At 40.9% G+C, this 25,640-nt stretch overlaps 1 protein-coding gene across 1 annotated transcript in view; it reads left to right on the top strand.

The window, feature by feature from the left end:
* The window catches only part of ATP1B3 (ATPase Na+/K+ transporting subunit beta 3), a 35,058-nt gene continuing 9,666 nt past the window's right edge, over positions 249-25,640 (top strand). Inside the window, exons 1-4 of the mRNA XM_018049690.1 lie at positions 249-609; positions 16,460-16,588; positions 19,411-19,518; positions 25,179-25,363. Coding sequence (XP_017905179.1) covers positions 501-609; positions 16,460-16,588; positions 19,411-19,518; positions 25,179-25,363 — 531 coding nt within the window. The 5' untranslated portion in view covers positions 249-500. The remainder of the gene's footprint in view (positions 610-16,459; positions 16,589-19,410; positions 19,519-25,178; positions 25,364-25,640) is intronic.

Here is a 25,640-nt window from a genome sequence, read left to right as displayed (position 1 = left end):
TCTTTTGCTTGTCATTATAAACCTGCTTCTTATTAAGCTCTCATGACTTTTTTTTTTTAAGTTGCTTTGCACAGTTTTCGCTTCCTCCGGCCAGGGAAGAAGGAACCCAGAGCGTCCTGGAGCCCGGCCGGGTACCTCGGGGAGGGGCGGGGCCGGGGCGGGGGCGGGGCAACGGGCGGGGCGTTGTCGCCGCGTCCGGCTGCGCCCAGCCGCGGGCGGGAGGCGGTGGCGGCGGTGGCGGCGGCGGCGGGGCCTGAACCGCGCGGGGATTGGCTGCGGAGGGCGGAGACGTCAGGCTCCCGCGGCCGGAGCGGCGGCCCCGGCGCGGCGCGGCGCAGCGCAGTCTGCTTGAGCGCTCACCGCAGCGAGAAGGTTTTCTCTGCCGTCCCGCTTTCCGCCGCCGCCGCCGAGCTTCCCCGCTCGTGCCGGGACGCGCCTCAGCGCTCCTCGCCGCTTCCACCCCCGCGGCCGCCGCTCCTCTCGCCGTCGGCACACACACCATGACGAAGACAGACAAGAAGTCCTTCAACCAAAGCCTGGCCGAGTGGAAGCTCTTCATCTACAACCGGACAACCGGAGAATTCCTGGGGCGCACCGCCAAGAGCTGGGGTGAGCGGGCGACGGTTGGGCACCCGGGCCGGCCGCGGTCTGGGGGGACGCCGGGTGGGGTCGGGTGGGAAGGGAGGGCTGGAGGCAGCTCCCCGCGTGGGGGCCCCAGGAGCCACCGCCGCCCGCAGCGGTCTTCGTCTCGGCCGCCAGACTGGAACGCGAGCGGCAGCGGCGGCAGAGGAGTAGCGTGGCCCCATTCATTTCTCGCGGGGCCGGCGGGCGGGCCAGGCGGCGGGGCCCGCTGGCAGCCCCCGCCGGGCCGCGCCGGTTCCTTCCTCCCGGCCGGGAGCGGGCGCACGTGCTGCCGGGGCCTGAGGCGCCGGAAGCCGGGGACCGCTGCCCGGAGCCCGAAGCGCGTGGGGGCCGAGCGCCCGGCCTCCTTTGTACGGAGCGCGCCGGCCCCGAGAGGCCCTGGCGGAGGCGGCCGGCGGCGCCGAGCGGTTCGGGGAAGCTAGACCCTGCCCCACACCCGGGGAGAGGAAATTTCCACTCCCGCCGCTATCTTGTGACTCGTCCACGCTGCCACCCCGGTCGGTCGGAAGAGTGTGAACGAGTGTTCAGTGTGTGGGCTGCACGACTGTGTTAAGCACGCAAGTACACGGTACCCGAAAATGCAGTTGAATTTGTCCGGTGAAAAGACCCTTAAAAAGGTTGCTTCCTTCCTAATTCCTTTTTAGTGACACAGGTTTTCTTCCTTACCAACGTGGTTCATTGGGGGAAAGTAAATTTGGTCTGAAAGGCACGGTTTGTTTTTTTTTTACCCTGTGCCTTCAAAACGTGTGATGATTGTATTTGCTAGCAGTTTTCCTCTGCATGGGTTCTTTGTTTTAAAAGAAATATTTAAACCATCCGTCAGTGTGGTGCTGCCTTCGAGTGCCTCTTTTTTTGGAAAAACTGTTAACGTCTGAATAAGGACTAGTGCTCCCCCCGACTAGTGCTCCCCTCCTTTAAACTTAAGTAAACCAATTTTTTTTTCTTTTGAAAAATATTTTGTTAGTTGGTCATGACAGACTTTTCTGCGTGAGAGTATTTCTAGACTGGAGAACTATTTGAGCACGACACTTTGAAGAGAAGCATGAAGAGAGTGAGTTAGCTTTGACTTAGGAAATAAACTGTTGCTGCTACTTGAAATCTGCTCTTCTAGAATAGAAAGGCGGCTTAAAGCCCTATCACAAGTTGCAAGGGGGCCGTGGAGGGTTTTTTTTTTAGCCCAAACCCTGCTTCAGAGATGAGAAAAATGAGCCCCAGAGAGGTTGTGATTTTGTTTGTGTAAAATTATATATTCCACAGAGCCAAGAAAAGAACCCAGTTGTCCTTTAATCCTAGTCCAGCGGTTGTATTATTTTACAGATGCCTTGCCTCACTGCATGGTAATCACGATTTTTATTCAAATGGCTGTCTATGGGGAACCCACTAGTGTGATGAGGAAATAGATCTTGCATTTAGAATTAAATGGGGGGGGTGCTGTAAACAGTTATTTTTGTTTTTAGAGAGTACTAACTTTTTGCTGAAGGAATATTTGAGTAGTGAAGAGGGATGAATTTGTGTAGACTACCTTTCTTCGTTCCAGTACTAAGTATCTTCACTTTGTTAGAATGACATTTCTTAATGCAGGATGTGCTCTTTAACCTTTGTATTACATGCTGTTGGGATAGAGATTTTATTTGGTATCAGAGAATGCAGGATTATGTAAGGGCAGTGGAAGGAGTACAGGTGAAGTTGGGATTAGATTTAGAAGAATGAAGGCAAGACTTTTTATTTTCAAAATGGAAATTGTCAGTTCAGTTCGTAAATTTCTGCATTTATTGTAATAATAGTAAGCCAGCACTGAATGGCATAAATAGGTGAGAACTGTCCATAATCTTGTCCCAGCAGGCATAAGGACACTCCAAGGAGATGTGGGGGAGTGGTGCATGTAGGCTGGAATCAACGCTGTATTCCGGCAAGTATGCGGTCCACCTGGAGAAAGCGTATCCTCTGGCCTTTCTTTATCAGAGGCAGTGTATGAGTGAGTTGCCTGATCTGATTACCCCTGTTAGACACTCAGTAGTGTTGACTCTTTGCAACCCCATGGAGTGTAGCCCATTGGGCTCCTCTGTCCATGGAATTCTCCAGGCAAGGATACCAGAGTGGGTAGCTATTCCCTTCTCCAGGGGATCTTTCCAACTGGAGAAGTCCACTATGCATATTTCAGTACATGTGTGGGCAGACTTAATGCATATAATGTTATTTTTTAACAGGGATCATACAGTAAATGTTGCTTTATAATCTTTTGAGTATATTGTGGGCCTCTTCCTGTGTTATTAAATAAAGATCTATATCATTTTTAATAGCTGTTCCATGGTGTAGTTAGATGTACGGTTTTTTTTTTTTTTTTAGTCTAACATGTATCTTATGTATACATGGGAGATACCTATGGTAATAGAAGTAATTCATTATTTTTTTAAAACCAGTGCATATTGTATGTACTGGGCCCTGCTCCCCCCGTTTCTTTATCCTTGTACATTTTTGTAAATTGATTTCCTTGAAATATGTTTCTACTGGTGGAATTTCTGGGTTGCGGGTAATCTGTGTACCTTTTATATTCTGAAAGCGTGTTATAGATTTTTTTTCTTTTTAAACCTCATTTGTGCAGGTGTTTTCTTTTGCTTTTGAAATTAATGAAGGAGGGGATTATTACATCTTTTTTTGACCTGGGTAGATTTGCTGGGCTGCTGGCGTATAGAGACAGCCTTTCTCTACCTCAAGGGTTCTGTAAAGACATTCATTTAAGATGTTTCCTGATTTTATCTTTTACATTCAAGTCTTCAGCACATTTGTCCCAAGTGAGGTTCCTTTCCAAGTGCACTATATATTAATATTTAAGAAGCAGTCTTACTCTTTATATTTGAGATAAAGTGAAAATACCTCATGATCCATGTCATTGCCGTCTTTAAAACAGCTGTGTGAGGATTTTGACTAGCTTCTTGTATGTTTGGCTAATGTGTTACACTTGGTTTCAGCAATTTCAGAATGCTTATATACATGTACTTTATTCCATTTTCATGGCTTTCTAATGCATACTGTGTAGGTGATCAAAGTGTTCCTAAGAGCTGATATCTAGGCTGAACATAAGGGCAAGTCAGGAGTAGTGAAAGTATTAGTCGGTCAGTTGTGTCCTAACTCTTTGCGAGCCCATGTACTGTAGACCACCAGACTCCTCTGTCCATGGAATTCTACAGGCAAGAATACTGGACTGAGTAACCATTCCCTTCTCCAAGGGGTCTTCCCCAACCAGGGATCGAACCTGGGCCTCCTGCATTGCAAGCAGATTACCATCTGAGCCACCAGTGAAACCCATGACATGCTGTCATTTAATGACATCTGCCTGTGGGCTTCTTTGGCCTTCATTATCTTAAGGTTATCTCTCAGCAGATTCGTTAATGTTAATCTTAAACTCAAGGTACTGATTCCAAGCAGGACCAGGATTCTGGAGTAAAACTACTAACATCTACATTTTGTTCATATGCTTCTCTTTCATTGTAGGCCCATGAATTGCAGTTTTTTTCGATTACCTGCTCCCATTCTGGGTCATGCCTCAGTAAATGCTCTGCTTTGGAGATCAGGCTCCATCCCAGTCTTGTGTGTTTGACTGTAGGGGAGAAGGCAAGTGTGTTTATTTTCCCAGTTTTGTAAGGTATTCTTTGTCTGGTGGAATGTTGTATCAAAGAAACTTTACAAAAATTTGCACTGTTGGAAAAGTAACAGGCCTTGCCTTACCCTGTGGGCTGACTGTAAATGAAGGTCAAGTGGTGGGTGTGGCAGCAGCGACCGCTGAGGCCGACTGAGCCATCACCTGGCAGGAGGCAGCACCTGGATTGATAGTGGGAGGGAGGGGGAGGTGTGTGTGTTGTAGTCCAGATACCTGTAATAATAGTGTGGTGCCTGTGCAGTCGCTAAGTCGTGTCTGACTGCGGTCCCAAGGACTAGCCCACCAGGCTATGTGATCACAGTAGTACGTGCTTTACTGTGTTACAGAGCAGCCTCCCCTCACCCCCAAAATAATTTGATTTCTTTGAAATTGACTTTTGAATTTGCAGCTTTAGAATTAGTTGTATTAAAAACAGCTTAAAAAAAACCCTCCTGTCCTTAGTAACATCCTCACTGTGGTGTATCATCATATTTAAAGACCATTTAATGCTTTTATTTTCCAAACAATTTTATTACAATGTGCCAAAGTACTTGACAGTACAACTATATGAAAAGGGGAAAAAAAATCATGTGTACAATAATTTTTAAAAGTGAAGGTTACTCTTGGGGGATATCTATTCCCCTCCCCCTTTATAGACTTCTAGCGTTTCCATTAAGATGAAGCCTCTACTAACCTAGCATTTTTTAAAAAAGAAATTCTTTCATAAAAGAAGAACAAAATTTACTTTGGAAGATAAATTCATTATTTTCTAATTAGGCGTTCATTACATTGATTTTGAAGTAAAATCTGTCATCTTTGACTACATAGAATAACCATTGTTAACATTTTCCTATGTATAAAGTTTTTTCAAATGTATAAATAAGTGAAAATGTAGTTAGCTACCTGGTTTTATCACTTAAAATTTAAGGGGAGTGGTTTTTATTCCTCTACCTCTTCCTTAGAGGTTGATGTGTTGGGGGTATCCTTGGCACTTTCCATCACTTCTGTGGAGACCATCCACACACTCTGCTAGAACTTAGGTTTCTGGTGACTTTAGGTATCATATCTATGTTGGGGCTTACAAACTGCATTTCTGGTCCCTAAGGCTTTTTTCGGATTCTTAAAACCTGTCGGAATCTTTAAAGATTGCCTGTTGGAAATCTTCAGTGGGCTGTTTCACAGCCACCTCTTCATGTAAATCTCTATTGCCCTCCGGCTCCTTAGCATCATGTGCAGACTATTTGCAGACTTGGAATTTTTCTCTCTTGTCATCTACTGTTCTGCATAGTTCTCTCCCATCATTTTTGGGCCTGTTTCCTAGATTCTGAACCCCTTCTTCCTTCACCTTGGCCTAGTTACTCAGATGTCAGCTTTGACAGCCTGATCTCTGGTAAACATTTTTGAATCATTTTTTGCTTTGAGACTGTGTCAAGTGCTCCAGTGTATCCAGTGATACCTTTTTCTAGTAGAGCATTTATGCTTTCATAATGCATTTGTTCGGCTGAAGCTTCTTATTCACATCTTACTCCTCTGGAATTCCCTAACACCTAACCTATTGCTTGCACTTAGTGGGAATGTAGTAAAAATTGGTTGAATGAAAGAGCAGTGTTGTGAAATGTTCCCAGTCTAATTACATGTAATTAGTCTTCTGCAACACTTTTTAGTGTCTTTGGTTTTGGTATATCATTGCATAAAGATTTACCTGATATTTGAGCATTTTCCTTTTTTTTTTTTTTTCTGCCACACTTGGATTTCATAGTTTAGTGTTCAGAAAAAGTTTCCATGTAACTTTCTCATGGGAGGCTCGGCTGAGTTTAACATGCCTAGGTCATGCATCTGATTAGAATAACAGAACCAGGGTTATTATTCGGTCTCCTGCGTCCTGTTTTATTGCTCTGTTCAGCTTCTTATGGCTCTTATGAGAACTTCCTAGAGGCTTTTTCTTATTAAACTTATCTGCTCTCAGATTTAATGAGGGTTTATTTAATAGTGTCTTCCTCTCCCTACAGGTGCTATTTAACTAGTAATATTTTTGAAAAGAATTTTCTGACTTAACAACGTCCCCATATCTGTTTACTGAGCCATTGGTGGAGCTGGTGCTTAGTACAACTTACTCCTAGTATTTTGCTGATGCCATGCTAAGAAATAGACCCTTGTCCACAAAGTGAGGTACTTTTCTTTTGGCAGTTTCTGGCCTGTTGTCACTGTTGTCAGTGTGTGGCCCATAAAAGTGGTCCTTACTCCCACTCCATACTTCTCTAACCAGTCTTTTTCTGATTCTCTTGGTTCCTAAAGTATGTGTCCCAGGCACTGTGTTAGGCTTTGTTTTCTCTTCGTTTTTTTCATCTCAAAACAACTGCAAAAATTACTGATAAATTTTACTTCTTGGTTAACATCTCTCAGATTCCAGTTGCTTCTTGCATATCCCATAAATCTGAGAGTGAGGCTTAGACAGCTCCACCACCTTATTAATCAACTGATAAACAGAGCTCTTCCCCTTCTTCCATTGGAGTTCTGAGTTACTTCTCTGTTTGCAGTTCTTGAAGACTGTCACTAGGCATAGTCCTACTTCCACAACATTTTTAGAATCTCTTGGTGACCCACAGCTCATTACCACTGCTGCAGTTAATCTGGGAATGAATTTTCTCTGACCTTCTCACCACTCACTCACCTCACCCCACCCCGAAGTATCTTGTGAACAGGCACACATTCAGAGGAAGCCCAGGGGGCTTGTTTTTCCTGGCATTCTTAATGCTAACCACCTGTTGCAGATTGCATAGCCCTTAACATTCCCACCAACCCTGCCCCACTTTTTAAGGATCTGGTAGTGTCTTTTCTTGTAAATTCACTGATGAAAAAAACTTGAAAGACCAGATGAAGATCTTTTTGTAACTTTCTTTCATGGGGCCATTGGCTTTCCAACCTTTATCTGCTGCTGAAAAAAAATGTGTAGGGTTGTTGACTGGGGAAGGTGGGCTCTTAACTTCTGGTGCAGTCCCAGAAAGATCCTGGGCATCAGTTGGAATTATTGTGTACAACCTCCCTGTTTCAGATTGATGTCTAAGGCTGCAGCTTTGATCAAGGTACTCCCCATACCCCAAAAGTATTTGGATCCCCACTGCTTTGAGGTTTAAATCAGTTCCTGATAGCCTGGTATTCCAGGTGTATTACATGTTGGCTGAGAACTATATTTCCAACCTCACATAATCTGTCATTTTATACCGTACACCCCACATACCACTGTGTCACAGCCAACTGGCTATATCTAAGGCCCCTTGGCCTGGAGTGGCCTGCTCATTCCCTCTCCCGTGCCATTCGCTGCATCGTAAATTCTCCCCTGATTCCTGCGTCCAGGGCCAGCTCTGCCACAAGCCTTCTCTGACTTGCCCAGGTGAAAGGATAACGCATTTATCATCTGTGACACCTAACAACTTTGTACACTGGGTCAGAGGTGTTTATATATGTTGCTTCTACTAACTGGATGTTCTCACGGAGCAGGACTTGCAGGTGCATATTATAGCCCTACAGCATCGAGCACATAGTAAACACTTAACTTTTTTTTTTTGATAAATTGTCATTTAGTCAGTTTCCACTTGGGATTCACCTAGTCTTTGGGCTGAATGAAGTTGAGAGTATTATGGATTAATTGACATAGCTCCATACTGTGAAAGTCTTGTTTGTGGCGAAACTTGTTCATAATTTCCCTCAGCTCACCATGATTCTTTCTATTCCACTAAATTTCTAATTCATTTTGAGTTTCCAGATAGGGCATTATAGTCAAAGTGAGCCTATGGGCCTATGTATTTTTACTTGGTAAGTTTAGAAGTTTACAAGTATACTGAGGTAGACCTGAATTAGAATTCTACATCTCTAAGCTTAGATAAGTCATTAAAAAAAATCTTTTGGTCTCAGTTTCTTCTTTAAGGGAAGAGTTGCATGAGATAGTTTCAGGTGTCACTTGGGAATGAAAAACAAAGCCTTTTGAACTGGAGGCTGCAAACTTTTTCTTTAAAGGACCAGGTAATATTTTAGGCTCTGCCAGCCAGGCAGTGTCTGTTACAACTACTCACCTCTGCTATTAGTAGCTTGAAATGGCCTTAAACAATATGTAAACTAGTGGCCTAACTGTGTTTCAGTATTTTATTTACAAAACAGGCAGCAGCTGAGATTTGCTGAGCTACGCTTTAGAAGTTTGTGGTTCAGTATAGGCTAATCCAAGAAAACTGAATGGGGTCTTAAAATGTGTGAACTCTTCGCTTTGTTCTTTTCATATAACAAAAGTCACTTCATTATTTGAATTTTTACAGTGAGTAGTCAGCAAGCCCGCTGTCATCCTCAGTTTCTTCCCTGGGCAATCACTGTTACCTATCATACTTTTAAAACCTATGTGGCATATACCCATTGGATAAAAGTCTGGCAGTTTCCTATAAAAGTAAATATACACTTACCCATGCCCCAGCAGTTCTAGATATTTACCCAAGAGAAATGAAAACATATGTCCACAGAAATACATGAAAATATTCATAGTAGCTTCAAACTGGAAATAGCCCAGGTGTTCAGTAGAATGGATAAACAAACCAGTGTCCACATGGTGGAATACTACTCAGCAGTCCAAAAAAAAGAACAAACTACAAATAATGGAAAACCTGAGTGAATCCCACAATTAGGCTAAGCAGAGAATAAGCTTTACTGAAGAGAATGTACTATATCATTTCATTTCTTTGAAATTCTAAACCAAGCAGTACTTACCTATGCTGGAAAAAAAAGCCGCGAACAGTGCTTGCTTCTAGGATGGGCCTGGGGATTGACTGGGAAGGGGCATGAGAGAACTTCATAGGATGATGGCAATCTTCTGTATCTTGATAGCAGTTTGTATCATAGAGGTGAATGCATTTGTCAGAAATCCATGTCATAGTACTTTGGAGATTCGCATATTTCACTGGATGTAATTTTTCCCTCTGTTTTTGGTTAATATGCATGTTGAAGTGTTCAGGGGTTAAGTGTACTAACATCTACAACTGCATAACAAAATAGATGGTAATTATTGAAAAGATAGATAAATATAGTAGATTGTCTACTTATATAGAATCTAGGTGAGGTTTATGCATGTTCACTTAATTCTTTTAAAAATTGTACTTGTTTAAATAAATATTATTACAAATTTAACAATCTTTTATACAGTGTTCCTGACCACTTATCTCGAAGTATATTGAATAACCCATCATTTCCTCACTGATTTGAAATGCCAGCTTTTTTACATGGATCCTTTCTTGGATATTGTGTTTTGTTACTAATTTATATCTTTGTTCCTTTGTCATTATCGCATTATAATATGTAAGTTCTATGTAAGCATTTGTAAAATAAAATATAATGTGTGAGACTTGTGTAACTACTGGCTGTTTAGTTTTGGTGTCTGGAGAGTGCTAGCCTTAAAAAGATTTAGGTAACGTATGGAGCATCCAAAAGAGATAGCTTATGTGTAGAAAAAGAATCTATTTCTTGAAAACTGGGAAGACTAACTAAAACCATTTGGATGTGGTATCTCTTTTAGGAATAGAGCTCTGTTTATTGTTTTGTAAAAACTTCTGATTTGCAAATGTTTATTTTCTCATAAAACGATATATTTCCATTTATTCTCAAGTTTACTAGTTGGAAACTGGTTTTATTGATCAAATTAAATGCATTTGTTTCCATTAACTTGTGATGGTATCTTAAATCTCTCTTACTTTCCCTTGAATTTATTTTAGTCTTGAGTTTAAACCTGACTTTTTGGTTAGTCTTGGGGTTTGTTTAGTGAATTCATATAAAGCCATGGGTTTTCCTCTGTGTTCTGCTTTGACTGCATTCTTGTTTTGTATTTTGAATATTTCATGTTTTGTTGTCTTTTTAATTCAAAGCTTATGTACAAGTCCACTTTGTAAATGTTTGTTACACTTTCTTTGTTGCATTTGGTACTTTATTGGATTAGTTTTTTCCTCAGATATTTGGTAATTATTGGTTCTCTGCACCTCCTGTTTGTATTTAGACTTTCCTGTCACAGCATTCAGGGATGAGGCAGAAGTACCCAAGAAAATTGGTCGAGGTATGGAGATTCCCTCCACTCCTTGAGGTTTTTACCAACCCATCCAATACCTTGGCCAGTTTTTAAATCCCAGCCTCCCCGCACTCCCCCTGTCCATGCTCCCTGCTCCTGTTAAAGAGTAGATGGTGCTGCTACTGTTGGTAGTTGATGGGTACCAAGGTTGGCGGGGGGGGGCGGGGGTGTGTGGGGCGGGTGTGTGTGTGTGTGTGTTTGTGTGTAGTTGCTGGGCACCAGGGCTGTGTGTTGGGGGAAGGCACAAAGTTACACTCACCTGGCTGCTCCTGCTGTGGAGTCATCTAGTCTTTGGCGCAGAGTGCCCTCCTGTTCTCCATTTTGGTGAGCCAACTTGCTTTTTTCTGGGAGTCCTTCTCTGATGAAATCCATTCCTTCCTCTTCCTGTTAGAGACAGTTAATTCTTTCTCTTTGTTTATATGTCTGTTGCTTGTAACTGGACTCTTGGAGAACAGGAACAGATACCTTATTCCATGTAAATTTTTGTTACCCGAAGTAACACAGAATGCTTCCATGATGCACTTTAGAGAAGGGGAGTTGACTGCAAAAAGTAATAGCTTGAGGCTCCCAGCGAGAGCAGACCAGGTAAGGTGCCACGTGGAGAGGTACTGGTCTGGGTGTTTCTCTTATTGGTAGGTTAGTCTTAGGCGATTTATTTAATCTTGTTTAATATTTTTTATACTACCATATTTTTAAAATAAATATATAACATTTGAGTGTATATGTATATACACACATGTATTTTTTTTTTCACACATGTATTTTTAATTGTAGAAATAGTTCGCAGGCAAAAGAAGAACGGGCAGCACAGGATGAGATGGGTTAGATAGCATCACTGATTCAATGAACATGAATTTGAGAGATCTCCAGGAGATAGTGGAAGAGCCTGGTGTGCTTCAGTCCATGGGGTCACAAAGAGTCTGACCGGACTTAGCGACTAAACAACAGCAATGTGCTGATTAGTTTAAGAAAATTATTTCAGTGAGGAACAGATGATTTTTAAACAAGTGGTCCTGGGACAGCAGGATATCGATACGCAAAACAGTGTAATTGAATTCTTCCTTTGCTGTTGTTTAGTTGCAGTGGTTTTGGAGCCCAAGAAAAGAAAATCTGTCACTGCTTCCACTCCCCCCACCCCCCAAGCCTATTTTATTTGCCATGAAATGAAAATAATAAGACCAGATGCCATGAACTTAGTTTTTTGAATGTTGAGTTTTAAGCCAGCTTTTTCACTGTCCTATTTTCACCCTCATCAATAAGCTCTTCCGTTCCCCTTCACTTCCTGCTCTTAGAGTGGTAATATCTGAGGTTGTTGATATTTTCTCCTGGCAGTCTTGATTCCAGCTTGTGCTTCTTCCAGCCCGGCATTTTGCATGATGTACTCTTTAGCAGGGTGACAGTATACAGCTGAGATGTACTCCTTGATGTACTTCCCACTTTGGAACCAGTCTGTTGTTCCATGTCCAGTTCTGACTGTTGCTTCTTGACCTGCACACAGGTTTCTCGGGAAGCAGGTCAGGTGGTCTGGTATTATCATCTCTTTAAGAATTTTCCACAGTTTGTTGTGATCCACACAGTCGAAGGCTTTAGCATAGTCAATGAAGCAGAAACAGACATTTTTTTCTGGAATTCTCTTGCTTTTTCTATGACCCAGTGGGTATTGGCAATTTGATCTCTGGTTCCTCTGCCTTTTCTAAATTCAGCCTGTACACCTGGAAGCTCTTGGTTCCAGCTTGTACATCTGGAAGTTCTCCGTTCTCCCTTCTTCATACCATGTACAGAAACACACAGTGGATCAAAGATCTGAGCTTGAGCTAAAACTAAGAATTCTTAGAAGAAAACATAGCTACAGGTCTTCTTAACTTTGGCTTAGGCAATGGTATCTTAGATACAATACAAAAAAACAAGCAACCAAGGAGAAAAGTAAATTAGACTTCCTTGTAATTAAGAACTTTTCTGCTTTAAGGGACACTCATGAAAGTGAACAGACAACTCACAGAATGGGGAGAAATAGTTGTACATCGTGTATATAACAAAAGGCTCATGTCTGTAATGTATGAAGAACTGTTAGAACTTACATAAAAAGGCAATTCAGTATAAAAATGGACCAACGATCTAAATAGACAGTTCTTCAAAGAAGACACAAATGACCAATAAGCTCATGAAAAGATGTTTAACATCATTAGTCATTAGGGAAATGCTAGTTAACCCACTAGAAAGTATTGATAAGGATGTGAAGAAATTGGAATCCTGCCAGTGGGAATGTAGGATGTTACAGCTGCTTTGGAAGACTGTCTAGCACTTAACTCAAAATACTAAACAGTTACCATATGACCAACCACTTCCACTCATAGTGAACGAAATGTGAATTATACCTCAGTAAATAGCCCCTTATAAAAATTTAAACTTACAAAGGACTTTAAATTTGTACTTGTCCATATAATTGATCTTTTTTAAAAAGTTATACCTGCCTTTGCTTTGAAAAAAAGGTTGTTTAAAACTGCAAGTGAAAGTGAAGTCGCTCAGTCGTGTCCCAACTCTTTGTGACCCTGTGGACTGTAGCCTACCAGGCTCCTCTGTCCATGGGATTCTCCAGGCAAGAGTTCTGGAGTGGGTTGCCATTTCCTTCTCCAGGGGATCTTCCCGAGCCAGGGATCGAACCCTGGTCTCCCACATTGGAGGCAGACACTTTAACCTCTGAGCCACCAGGGAAGCCCTTAAAAGCATCTGCCTGCAATGCGGGAGACTCAGGTTCGATCCCTGGTCGGGAAGATCCCCTGGAGAAGGAAATGGCAACCCACTCCAGTACTCTTGCCTGGAAAATTCCATGGACTGAGGAGCCTGGTAGGCTATAGTCCATAAAACTGTAAGCAGGTTGCTATTTTAATTTACCCAGGGAAAGTTGTTTCTTAGCGAAATTCTCTGGGAATAAGGCATAGTCTTTCTGGTGTCTAGATAACTAGGAAGTTTGAGCAAGAAGTAGGGAGTCAGATCACACAGTCTCAAAGTGTGTTGAACGAGTGTGGATGTCCAGGCCTTGAAGCCTGATGACTTCCTTTGCTCACATTAACCAGCATTGAGGCAGGCGTGGCACATTTATTAGGTCCCCTCTGCCCTACCTGTAACTGAGCTATCGTGTCCTACTCTTCGTGACCCCATGGAGGGCTGTTCTGTCCATGGAATTCTCCAGGCAAGAATACTAGAGTGGGCAGCCATTCCCTTCTCTAGGGGATCTTCCCCATCCCAGGGATCAAACCCAAGTCTCCTGCATTGCAGGCAGATTCTTTACCATCTGAGCCACCAGGGAAGCCTGTTCCTTATCTAAGGTACCCTCAGTTTTATCCTTATTGTTGTCAGGGATGCATCTGAGTAAACTAACTGCAAGATACCCCCTGTAAGAACAGCAGTTTATAACTTCTGTTTTTATTTTCCTTTTTTTTTTTCCTTAGAGGAAGCAGATTAAGTTGATAAAAAGTTACTTCCATCCTTGTGAGTGGTCTTTCATATGTGGTTTCTATGAAAGTGAAAGTTACTCAGTCATGTTCGACTCTTTGCGACCCCATGGACTGTATAGTCCATGGAATTCTCCAGGCCAGAATGCTGGAGTGGGTAGCCTTTCCCTTCCCAGGGGATCTTCCCAACCCAGGGATCGAGCCCAGGTCTCCTGCTTTGCAGGGGATTCTTGACCAGCTGACTCACAAGGGAAACCCAAGAGTACTGGAGTGGTTAGCCTGTCCTTTCTCCAGGGGATCTTCCCGACCCAGGAATTGAAGCGGGGTCTCCTGCATTACAGGTAAATTCTTTACCAACTGAGCTATCAGGGAAGCCCTGATGTGGTGTTTATAAGTGAGGTTAATTTTAGTTTTTCAGTGTTAAGTTTGGTTCTTGGCAATAGGATCTTATCAAGTAGGGGAAATTGACTTCAGTGCTAGAAATCACTTATTTACTTGTTGTACACTAACTACATTCACAGTTGACTTAATGGCCACTAGTGTATGGCCATCAGGTTTGGGACATGTCTGTTAATTTGTGTGTCTGTTTTTATGAACCTGACTACATAGGGAATTTTAACATTTTTGTTCGTGCTTGCTATGTGCTCATTTGCTTGTTGCTTCTATAAATTTCATTTGCATTATTTTTCCTGGAAGTTGAAAATCAAAATTGAAAATGGCATGATAAGAATACATTTAGGGGGAGGGAGGTGGGAGGGGGGTTCAGGAGTGGGAACTTATGTACACCCGTGGCTGATTCATGTTGGTGTATGGCAAAACCAATGCAGTATTGTAAAGTTAAAAAAAAAAAAGAATACATTTAGATGACTTTAATGTACTGCTAAATAACTAAACTCTTAGCACTTCTGTGTTAAACTTTTCCAGTTTAGTATCGACTTCATCATTTGACAAACTCCTGTGGCCTCAGACTGCCTGTTTTTGTTAAGTGACGTTTTATTGGAACACAGCCCCCACTCATGACATTTATGTATTTGTGCTCTGGCCTGCTGTGTAGAGGAATTTATCTGTTAGTTCCTACAAAGAGCCAAATCTGAAAGAATGGTTTTTCCCCCGTATCTCATTAAACCAGCTTTTGGGCTTTACCTGTTTGGTTTTCCCTTACAGTAAACTGGTCACTTCTTTGAGGCTGGTCTTCCTCTGTTTTTCTGCAGCAGGATCGCTCTATGTGGTAGGGAAGTGCTGCTGTCTGGAGGTGAACATACTGTGCTCCTTTCTTCCTTCTGTCCTTTCGCTCCCTATTTTGGCCTCCTGGTAATTGGGGCAGGGGGAGGATGGGGAATGCCAGTCTGAATTAAGATGAAATTGCTTTAACTGTTTTCCCCTAAGTTTTCTGGCCTGCAGGTAACAAATGAAAGTTATCTAGCTTTTGCCACAATTTGTTTGGGGTCACAGGGTCTTTTGAGCATCACAAGAATATTGTGCAGCCACTCCACAGAGAAAAATGGATGTATTCAGAAATGTATTATTATAGAAGTCTCAGAAGCTCTGAAGTTCACCTTTGCTGGGAATGGGTGAGGGTGAAGGGTCCATAGATCCTAGGTTGGGAACGCCTGCTGTAGCCTTTCTTCAAGGACAAATATTGATAAGCAAGTTTATGTTAAGACTGGAAAATAAAGCTGATGTTAATTCAGCTTTGGGGAATTAAGTGTTCTTTACTGTTGCCATACCTGGGAATTAATTGAATATTTTTTTTATCAGTTTTTAAATGTTCAAATGTAAATGTGTGACGTTAGCAATGTATTGTAGCATATAATCTTAATGGTGACCACTTACGATGTTAGATCTTTGAATATAGACATTTGAGAAGAATAATTCTAGATGTTCACAAAAGAAATCACTGGCTTGGGATAGATTTTAGTGTTTCCAGATTGTGAAGAAAAAAAGAAGGTTAGGCCCTTTATGTTGAAACTTGTGTGTGCGCCAGCTCTTGCTTCGTGCTTAGCAGTAGAGTTGTCAAGTCCCGCTGGTCAGAGCGCCTGTTCTGATCTCGTCCTCTCTGCACTTTTGCATGAGGCTTCCACTCAGCCAGTATTTCCTAAACTTTATTCACTGATAACCATCTTCATGACTTGCCTTCTCTGCATGCTTCCTGGCTATTCTTTAAATCAACTCACTTTTTAAAACTCAGATTTATACAGATAATTATTATGAAATACAGGGTTGATATGCTCATTCTTTTGTTTGTCACATACACATAAAGGGGGTTTATCAACCTAAAATCATCTTCTGTCTTTCTAGAGGGCATCGAATTCATTTTGGGAAACACTCTCTTATGTGCTGGAATTTTCAAGCGCTGATCTTGAATCAGTGTGATCTGTGGAAGCTGCTTGTATTTGGAAGTATTAGGAGAGGAGGGGATCACAGGATGGGTGGGTGCTGCCTGCTGAAGTACCCCTTGCTTGGGCAAATTCATAATGTTTGGAATATGAAGATACTTGGCTGTGTGCATGGCAAAGCTTGGAACCCTAGCCTTGCGATGATTGGTTTGTTTTTTCACCTTGGCCTCATTACACACAGACAAACACACACAATGTGTATATCTTCAAGTTCTATAAGTTTTGTTTTCTTTTACAGGTTTGATCTTGCTCTTCTACCTAGTCTTTTATGGGTTCCTGGCGGCACTCTTTTCATTCACAATGTGGGCCATGCTTCAGACTCTGAATGATGAGGTTCCAAAATATCGTGACCAGATTCCTAGTCCAGGTAATTATGTTGTAATTATTCTGGCTTCTAACAAAATTGGATTATATTTTATCTTCTCTGGAAGTCTGTGTTATAGAGCAGGTAGGAGATGTTAAATTTCAGAGTCAAATAATGTGAAAGTTTTTATTTTATTTGTTTAATATTTACATGCAGATATAAAGACCTTTAATATTTACATGCTGATATGAAGACCTTTAATATTTACGCAGTGATACAAAAACTTGGCTGATAAATCTTGACTCTTTTGCCAAGGGTAAACAGAAATAAATATTGAGAGTTAAAGTAAAGCCATATTGATGAATATAGTTATGAGTGATGTTTATGAATATTGAGTAGCAGTTTCACTTTGCCCTGAGTAATTTACTTATATATATTTCAGCTCTAGCTTGGGTTAAAGCATTGATCTTATAAAATACTATGGTTTTAATTGCTTAGTATGGAAATGATAAGAAATATTAAATAAGGATCTATTAATAGAGCAAATAAAATGAGTGTGCACTTAATATGTTTATTCTCTATTGATTGTCTTATGGGAAAAAAAATTCCTCTAGTATACTGGAGAATGTACTTCAGTACAGAAAAAAATCTTGACTGGAGCACTTACTTAAATCACATTTTCTCCTTCCCATATTTATTCTTTCTAAAGTTTGTTTTTGAATGCCAGCTCTGCCTTCGTTGTTGCATATGGGCCTTGTCCTCACGCTGCTGGCAGTTTTTATGGAAGTAGGTAACAGTAAGGCCCAGAGCCCCAGTGTAGCTGATTCCCACAAACATGAACAACTTCCTGAGATTGTAGCAAAGGGATGGCTCTCCATGGAGGAGTACAGTTTGGCAGCAGGCAAAGTGAGCACATAAGTCAGGGAAGGTGGGAATCTGCAGGAGGTTCCTGTCCAGTACTGCTTCTGTTCCAGCCGTGATTTGCCCCCCAGGGCCATTCTGAAGATATTTTTGGTTGTCACAACTGCAGGCGCACTACTGAGTGTTGCTGAACATCCCTGCAATGCATGAGAAAACCCCCCACAAGAAAGACTCATCCAGTCCAGAATGTCATTAGGACCACGGCTGAGGAACTCTAGATCCTTATGGACTTCTCAGCCATAGCAGCAGCAAGAATGAACCAGTTTCCCCAACCAATTTGTTCTAATGGCTTTTTCCCTTTGTCTGTAGCTGATTTTATCAAAATATCATGAATAACTCCGTTAGTCTTTTTGACCATGTATCTAGGACCAGCTCTATCCTGATTTTTTTCCTCATCTCTCATTGTAGCCCTGTTTTTTTTCTCCCTACATGAATTCTAAGATAATTCTCTTGCTGCCTTACTATTGAACATAAGCTGATATATTTCAGAAATATTGAACCATTTATAATTGCATGAATAATATAAGCAGTAAAATCTGTTCAATATATGTTTAAGTATATAGTTTTAAACTGAGTTCCTTAAATATTCAGAAAACTTTAAATGAATCAGAAGTTTATAGTTTTGCCATGGGATATTAAATTATGTTGCCTCACAGGATGCAGTGATAAGTGCAGCACGTTAATACAGCCCTGCTGTGGCATGTTCTTGTTGTTCAGTCGTTAAGTTATGTCCTGTTCTTGGCGACCCTGTGGACTGCAGCACACCAGGCTTCCGGCTGTGGGCATGACCCCCAGAATACCTGATCCCTGAAGCCCTGATCTGTGTTTAAGTGTGCGTAGTTAGCGCCCAAAGAGAAGCTAAAGTTGTGATCATCTAAATCCAAGGGATCTGATATGTTGAAGTGGTATCTAATTGGAGCTTTTTTGTGTACATATGGAATAAGACTTGCTCTGCCTTTTTGAAACATTGATTGTTTTGTCATCATTGGGTAGCGTCAGGTTGAGTTTAACTTGCAAATCAACACAGGCAAGCATTTAGAATTTGGAAAACATAGATTTGATTAATATGAATAAGATGTCTGAGAAATTTTAATGAAAACTAAAATAGCCTTGGTTGTTGTTTATCTTCAGATTTAACGCAAGACTTATCTATAGTAACTGATGTATGGGGAATGTTTAGTGACTAGTGAAAATTTTAGGGTTTTTTTAATTTTAAGCCTTTTGTGCAAGACTTAACATAGATCTAATGCTTTTAAATCGAGGAAAGCTTAAAGTTGGAAGGCTGATTGTGTTTGTTGCAGATAAACATGCTTACATTTTCTGTTAATAAACTCATGCAGGCATGTTCTAGAGACACGGTTGTTGATTGCTGATACGAAATTGGTGGTGGTTATATGCCAATTCAGTATGAGAGAACTACATTTTAGTTACAGAGCAGTGTTTATTATTGAAAGAAGAATATTTAATTATAGATTTTAAATTGTATAGGCCTCTTACGTTGAATAAGGTTCGCTTTCTTTATGAAGGTTTCATAGAGCTGTAATTTCAGTGACAAAAATGCTTAGACTTTGATTTGCTAAAATTTTCTCCATATATTAATGACAAATTGGCAAACCCTAAAACACTGAATAGAAAATGAGTGTAGAAAGTACAAAGTAAAATTTGTCTTTTCACTAAGGACCAGAGCAATTCTAAGATTTAGAATTTGATATTTAATATTTAGAATTTGATATTTTCTAATTGATATTGTCTGAAGTGACTTTCAAGACTTTGGGATTCTTACCTTTTAGATGACTTTTTGTAGTCAGACATAACTGGGGAGTTCTTGGTGGTTCTTTCAACCTACCTGTGAGCACAATGTCCACATAATTTATTGAGACCTTTTTAGAGATAAGAGTATAAGAAGGAAAGAGAGAAAGGAATTTGCTGCAGTTAATTTCCCCCGTTTTCTCTTATCTCTATAGGACTTATGGTTTTTCCAAAACCAGTGTCTGCGTTGGATTTTTCATTCAGCCTGTCTGATTTAGAATCCTATCAAGGGTACATTGATGACCTTAAGAAATTTCTAAAGCGTAAGTATGATTTTTTAGAGTAAGGTAAAAGATTTTAGTTGTTACAGAAACTAGTACCAAATTATGATTACTTTTAAAAACATTGTTCTTAGAGTTTGTTCTGCCATTTTCTCTCTTTCTGCTAAAGAGAGGACTGGGCAAGTAGAATTATGATTATTCATGAGGAATTTATTTTCTAACTTCTGGAAAGCATAGAGTTCTGAACCTAATGGCTAGTTGATTTGATTTTTTTAAAATCTACCCTATATAATAAGTACATGAGTAAGTTCATTGAGGCATAATATTTATAGCTGCATTAAATCAAATAGCATTTGACTAAAGAGCAAAACTGTATTATAAATCTTGCCTCTTAATTATTGGGCTTTTGGATCCAAAGTAGTGCTTGTGTGAGGGTGAGGAATGGTGTTTTATTACTAAAAAAAAGTCTTACCAGTTGTTAGTTTTTCCAAGCTATGGTTTGTAAAGCTTTCGAATAGCCCAGTTTTGTCTGCGTTTTGCTTTCCCTAACTCTGTGGTATTAGCATTTGAATGAATAGGCAGCTCTTCCTCAGCCTCTTTCCCCTGCAGTTGCTCCTTAGAATGTGTAGGACTCCATTGCCAAGGTCACTGATGAAGCTCCCTGTATCACCTTCTTGTTTGAGTGCAACTTGCCCTGACTATTTGTCTGCCTCTTGGGGACTTCCAGTTCACTGATCCCTTTATTTTATTCCATTCTCTCCACTCTCAGCTTCTCTGCTGGACAGGCTTATCAGTTCCATAGTTTTTCATTTCGATTTTATAGAAGCTAGCACTCTAAAATCCTTTGCCTCTTAGTCCATTTGTATAAACTTGCAAGTCGAAGAAGCCGTGTAATTCCTAGATGGAGCCCTTCGTTCGAGTCTGCCCTCTGAGGACTAAGTAACACTGTGAATACTTGATCACCTCCCTCAAATGGACCCAAACTACTGCCTGGAAGACTTCTGTGAAGGGATTATTTCCAACCTCTACTCAAAACTAGCTCCTTACCTCCCCCCCACCGCTGACCCCCCAGCCTGTTAACTCACTTTCGTTGTATAATCTGGTTTCCTGATTCAAGAGAAAGTGGAAATACTCAAGTGGAAACTCTCCAGGTTTCAGCAACTGTAATATCCTCTTGCTCTGACAAGGGAAGCTGCCCTTCCTGTTATCTGTGTCCACCTGTCCACTCTCACTGCCTCAGAAACATCGTGCTAATTACCGATCCTTCTCCTATATATGTTTAGCTTCTCTGCTGGATTCCTTCAGTCAACATGCAAAAATCCTCAACTCCCGTTTTAAAAACCTTTGATCCTGTACCTTCTAATAGCTGCCTTCCTAAATCTCTTTTCTTTGATAGTTAAATATATACTTGTTATTTAAATAGAGATGCTTTGTGAAAGTATAATTCATGGTTTAAAAGACAAATAGTGAAGAAAGCCCTATAATTAGAACAGTAGTTCCCTGCCCTCCTCCATGCTAGCTGCCGTACTTTTGCTTTATTCACAGAGGATGTGGTTTTTTTGTGTATGTTAAGCACTCTAATTTCCATCAGTGAACAAATGAAAATTTTCTGAGTTCCCGGAGTTTTCATAACCTAGTGGTGTGTTAGAAAGTAATAAGTGCTGTGGAGGAAAATAAGGCAGAGAAAGGAAATAGAGTTAAGAGAATTACAGTTTTAAACAGAATGGCTTGGGAGGGCCTCATTGAAAGGGAATGTTTGAGGAAAACTCTGAGAATGAGGGAACTAGCCATGTAACTGTCTAGCAGTAGGTGGGGAGGCCCTGAGGCTCACAAGGTCCAGTGTGCTAAAAGTTTGTCAAGGGAGCCAGAGGGGCTGGATGGAGTGAGTGGGGAGAATGTAGTAGGGGTTTGAGGTCAGGGAGGCCTTAGAGGCTGTTGCTCAGTTTGACTTTCACAGCAAACAAGATGGAAGTTCTTAAGCAGAAAATAACAACTCACACAGATTTTAAAAGGATCACTCAGGCTGTATTTTGAGACTAGATTCTAGGTGAGGAACCGAGGAGGCTAGTCAAAAGCCCATTGCAGTCACCCAGGTGAGTGGAGATCATGTCTTGGAATTGGAGCACTGGAGGCTATGAAAAATTATCTGATTGTGGATATATTTTCAATAGGAAATAACTTCATGGTTTTGAACGTTTTCTTACGAAATTTTTCTTCTTTATTTTTTTAATTGAAATTGTATTTGTTTGGCTGCATTGGGTCTTAATTGTGGCACACCAGCTCTCATTGTGGCACACAGGCTTAGTTGTTCCACAGCACGTGGGATCGTAGTTCCCCAAACAGGGATCAAAGCCGTGTCCCTTGTGCTGCAAGGTGGGTTCCTAACTTCTGGACCACCAGGGAAGTCCCCTTTTTATCTTTAAAAGTTATATTTTCCTGCTGGTTCTTGATTTACCACTTTTATATATTGTCTTTACTTCCTTTTATGTTAGATGAGGATTTAGCTCACCTGCCTCAGAAGTCCCCCTGTTCTCAATTCAAAAGTAACTGAACTACTAAGTTTTTTTCATTATTGGTTGCCTTTTTATACTTGCTTTACATTACCGTCTACCATCTGTAGAGACTCTCGTCTAACTCTCTTATTTGTATAGTGTCATATGAGGTGTTCTCTTAAGTCCTTTTTGCTGCAAAACTCCTTCCTAAGTCTTTCCCGTTTCTGCAGTCTGCACTGGTTTCTGTTCAGGCATCCACCACCCAGCTATCATTTGGGGACTTCATTTGATCAGTTTTGAATTGGATTCACTGTTTCTTGGCTCCTGCTTTGTTATTCTTTATTTACTCTCTAGTTTTGGTGGCATATGTTCTCAGATAGCTTTGTAAGAAAAGATACATGAATACTGTTCCATGGTATATATACCACTATACTAGTTAGCCATAAAAAAGAATGAAGTCTTGCTATTTGCAACAACATGGGTAGACCTTGAGGGCATGGTGCAATGTGAAATAAGTCAAACAGAGACACACAACAAATGATCTCACTTATGTGTAGAATATAAGAAACAGAACAAGCAAGAAAACGAAACTGATAGATCCAGAAAAGACGTTGCCAGGGGCAGCAGGAGACGGAGGTGAAATGATGAAAGATGATCAGAAGGAACAGTCTTCCAGTTATATGTGAATAAGTCCTGGGGATATAATATACAGCATAGTGACTGCTGTTAGCAATATTGTGTATTTGGAAATTGCTAACCGAGTAGATCTTAAAAGTCCTCATCACAAGAAAAAGAATTTGTAACTGTATGTGGGAACAAGATATTAACTAGATTTACCATGATGATCATTTCACAATGTATGCAAATAATTTAAGCATTCATTGTGTTGTACACCTGAAACTAATGTTATATGTGGATTACATTTCCACTTATATTTCAGTTAAAAAATTTTAAAGATACATGGAATTTAAGTTTTTAGTCCTTTCATTTCTGAAAATGACCTCATTTTGCTTGTATGGTTTGTAGCTTAACTAAATATAGAATTTTATCAATAGTTCCTTTGTATCTACCTTTTTCTGTTGGCAGTATTTGTTTTGTGTTTAATTATATTTCCTTCGGTTCTAAAATTTCGTATTGGTGTCAGTCTCTATAGTGTCGTTTTGCTGAAAACTTGATGGGATCTTTCCGGATGAAGACTTGGGTCCTCCAGTTGAGGAAACTGTTATTACTTGAAAGTTTCCTCACTTTACTTTTCTGGTCCTCTTTCTAGAACTGTTCTGTTAGTTGTTGGGTGTTTGCTCTCTCGTTTTCTGTTCTTATTTTATTATACTGGGGGGCTACTTTCAGACCTTTAATGTCCATCATCCCCCTTCCCTCTTTTTACACTTTGAATTGTCCTTGTTGTTCTTAGGGATGCGTTTCTTGTGTTTAGAAGATAGAGTCTCCTGTTAAAAGGATATATTATCTTATCTGGGTTTTTTCCCCCTATAAATACTAAATAGAACTTAATATTTTATCTAGTTCCAATGATCCCTTTCAGGTCTTTTTCCCCCCTGTTTACCTACCCCTCTTTATGTCTTCCTTGAGGCTTTCCTTGAAAATGTGGGGTTCTTTGGTTGCTGTCTTTGAGAAGGTGACCTTTCTGTGCTCCCATCATGCCCAGCATAGAGACGTCTTTGTATTCTGACCATTTATCTTCCAGCTCCTTGCACTTACCTAGGTTTTGTGTAGAAGTGGAAGTTGGCATCATACAAAAGTGACTCTGTTGGTACAGAGTATATACAGGAGAGGCCCTTGGAGGCTACTGGTGTAGGCCTTGAATACTTTCTGCAGAATTGTGTCAGAAAAGTCAAAAAAGGAGTCATAAATGTCAGTGGCTCTATTCTGTTGTAAAAGTTTAGCCCATTCCCTCTTACCCCAATACTGAGTCATTCTTGGCTTTTAAATTGATACATGGTTCCAATGGTATCCTAATTTTTGGTAAATAAAAGAAGAAACCAAAAATTTTGACCTTTTTTTTTTTAAAGGGAAAAATCTGTACTCAATTACCCTGCTGAACCCTGGGGTCAGTCACTGCTCTGGGAACTAAGATCCCTCAAGCCTCGTAGCATGACAGGCAGGCAAACAAATTTCAAATAAATAGATAAAATTAACTAACTGGGCTTCTCAGGTGGCTCAGTGGTAAAGAATCTGCCTGCCACTGCAGGAGATGCAGGTTTGATTCCTGGGTCAGGAAGAGTCCCCTGGAGAAGGAAATAGCAACCCAGTCTTAATATTCTTGCTTGGAAAATCTCATGGACAGAGGCTCCTGGTAGAGTCAGACATGACTTAGCAACTAAGCAACGACAAAACTAAATGTGTTTGCTTTGAAATTTTGGTTCCTGTTTTGGTTCAGTTCATTTTAGGTGACTTTTTGTCTGGTACCAGTTACACCCACGCACTGACTGTGAGGCGTTGTGATACCATGTCTTGACTGTTGATTAGTGAGTATCTTGCAGTAGCCTAAGCTCATTCAGGGCAGGGACCACAGCTGACCTGCTCACTGCTGTGCCACTTTTTTGTCTAACACCGTGCCAAGTGCACAGCAAACATTTGAAAAAATCACTGAGTTGTCTGCCTCTCCTTTCTTTCGCATCTCCAAGTTGTAACCATTTTGCTCCCCTGTCACTTTGAATATATCTTGTTACCTCCACCTCTGCTGAAAACACCATTTGGTAAGCTAACATTACCTCATATGGGCCCTTTTACTAATCAGCTCTGTGGCAGTCCGTTTAGAATATAGGTTGCTGTAGCTCCGTGTATCTTTAGGCCCTTTGGTTATGATTTTATTCAGCAGTGTCTTCCCCACTACGATGTAAATAAGCTCCATAAGGGCAGCCGCCATGCCTTTTTATTTCCTCATCATTTTACCTTTTGGGCCAAGAACATCGAAAGCATTCAGATAATGTTGTAGCCATGGCTGGTGCCACCTAATGGTGACAAAAGAGATCCCTCTGTCGTCCAGTTAGTATTGAAATTAAGTAAACTGCAAAGCATTGGATAGTTGTTAGAAGTTAGAGAAACAGACTTAACGTTCTTGCCCTAAAATTTCCCGGTGCGTGGCCTGTTGTTTTTGTGTTTGAAGAATATTGTCCAAAGGGTGACACAGTTCTGGTTGTGTTTAAGGTCCTTTTTGACTGATCTATTCACACATACATATTTTCTTTTTAGCATATGGCTTAGAAGAACAGAAGAATCTCACAGATTGTACCAGTGGAACCTTTTTTGAGCAGAAGGGTCCAGAATACACAGCGTGTCAGTTTCCTCTTGCTTTACTTGAAGCATGCAGTGGTGTGGATGATCCCACGTTTGGCTACCAAGAAGGAAAGCCTTGTATTCTTGTGAAAATGAACAGAGTATGTACCAAACTCGCTGCTGCTGCTTTTTTCTAATTTCCTATTAAGCTGACAACTGTTTATTCAGTACTATCTCATTTGGTGGTAGCTTATGTAGAAGGCTAGCAGTGATTTGTCCTTTGGAAAACCAGTACAGAAAAAAACCGCAGTGGGTTCATAAGTTAGTCATAAATTAGGGAGTAACACAACTTCAGCTTTTCTCTTTGGGAGCTAGCTACACACACACACTTAAGCATAGATCAGGGCTTCAGGCATCAGGTGTTCTGGGGGTCTTGCC

Source organism: Capra hircus, chromosome 1, assembly GCF_001704415.2.
Source record: "Capra hircus breed San Clemente chromosome 1, ASM170441v1, whole genome shotgun sequence".
Taxonomy (NCBI): domain Eukaryota; kingdom Metazoa; phylum Chordata; class Mammalia; order Artiodactyla; family Bovidae; genus Capra; species Capra hircus.
The sequence above is the reverse complement of the archived record's forward strand: the minus strand, read 5'-3'. Positions and strand labels throughout refer to the sequence as shown.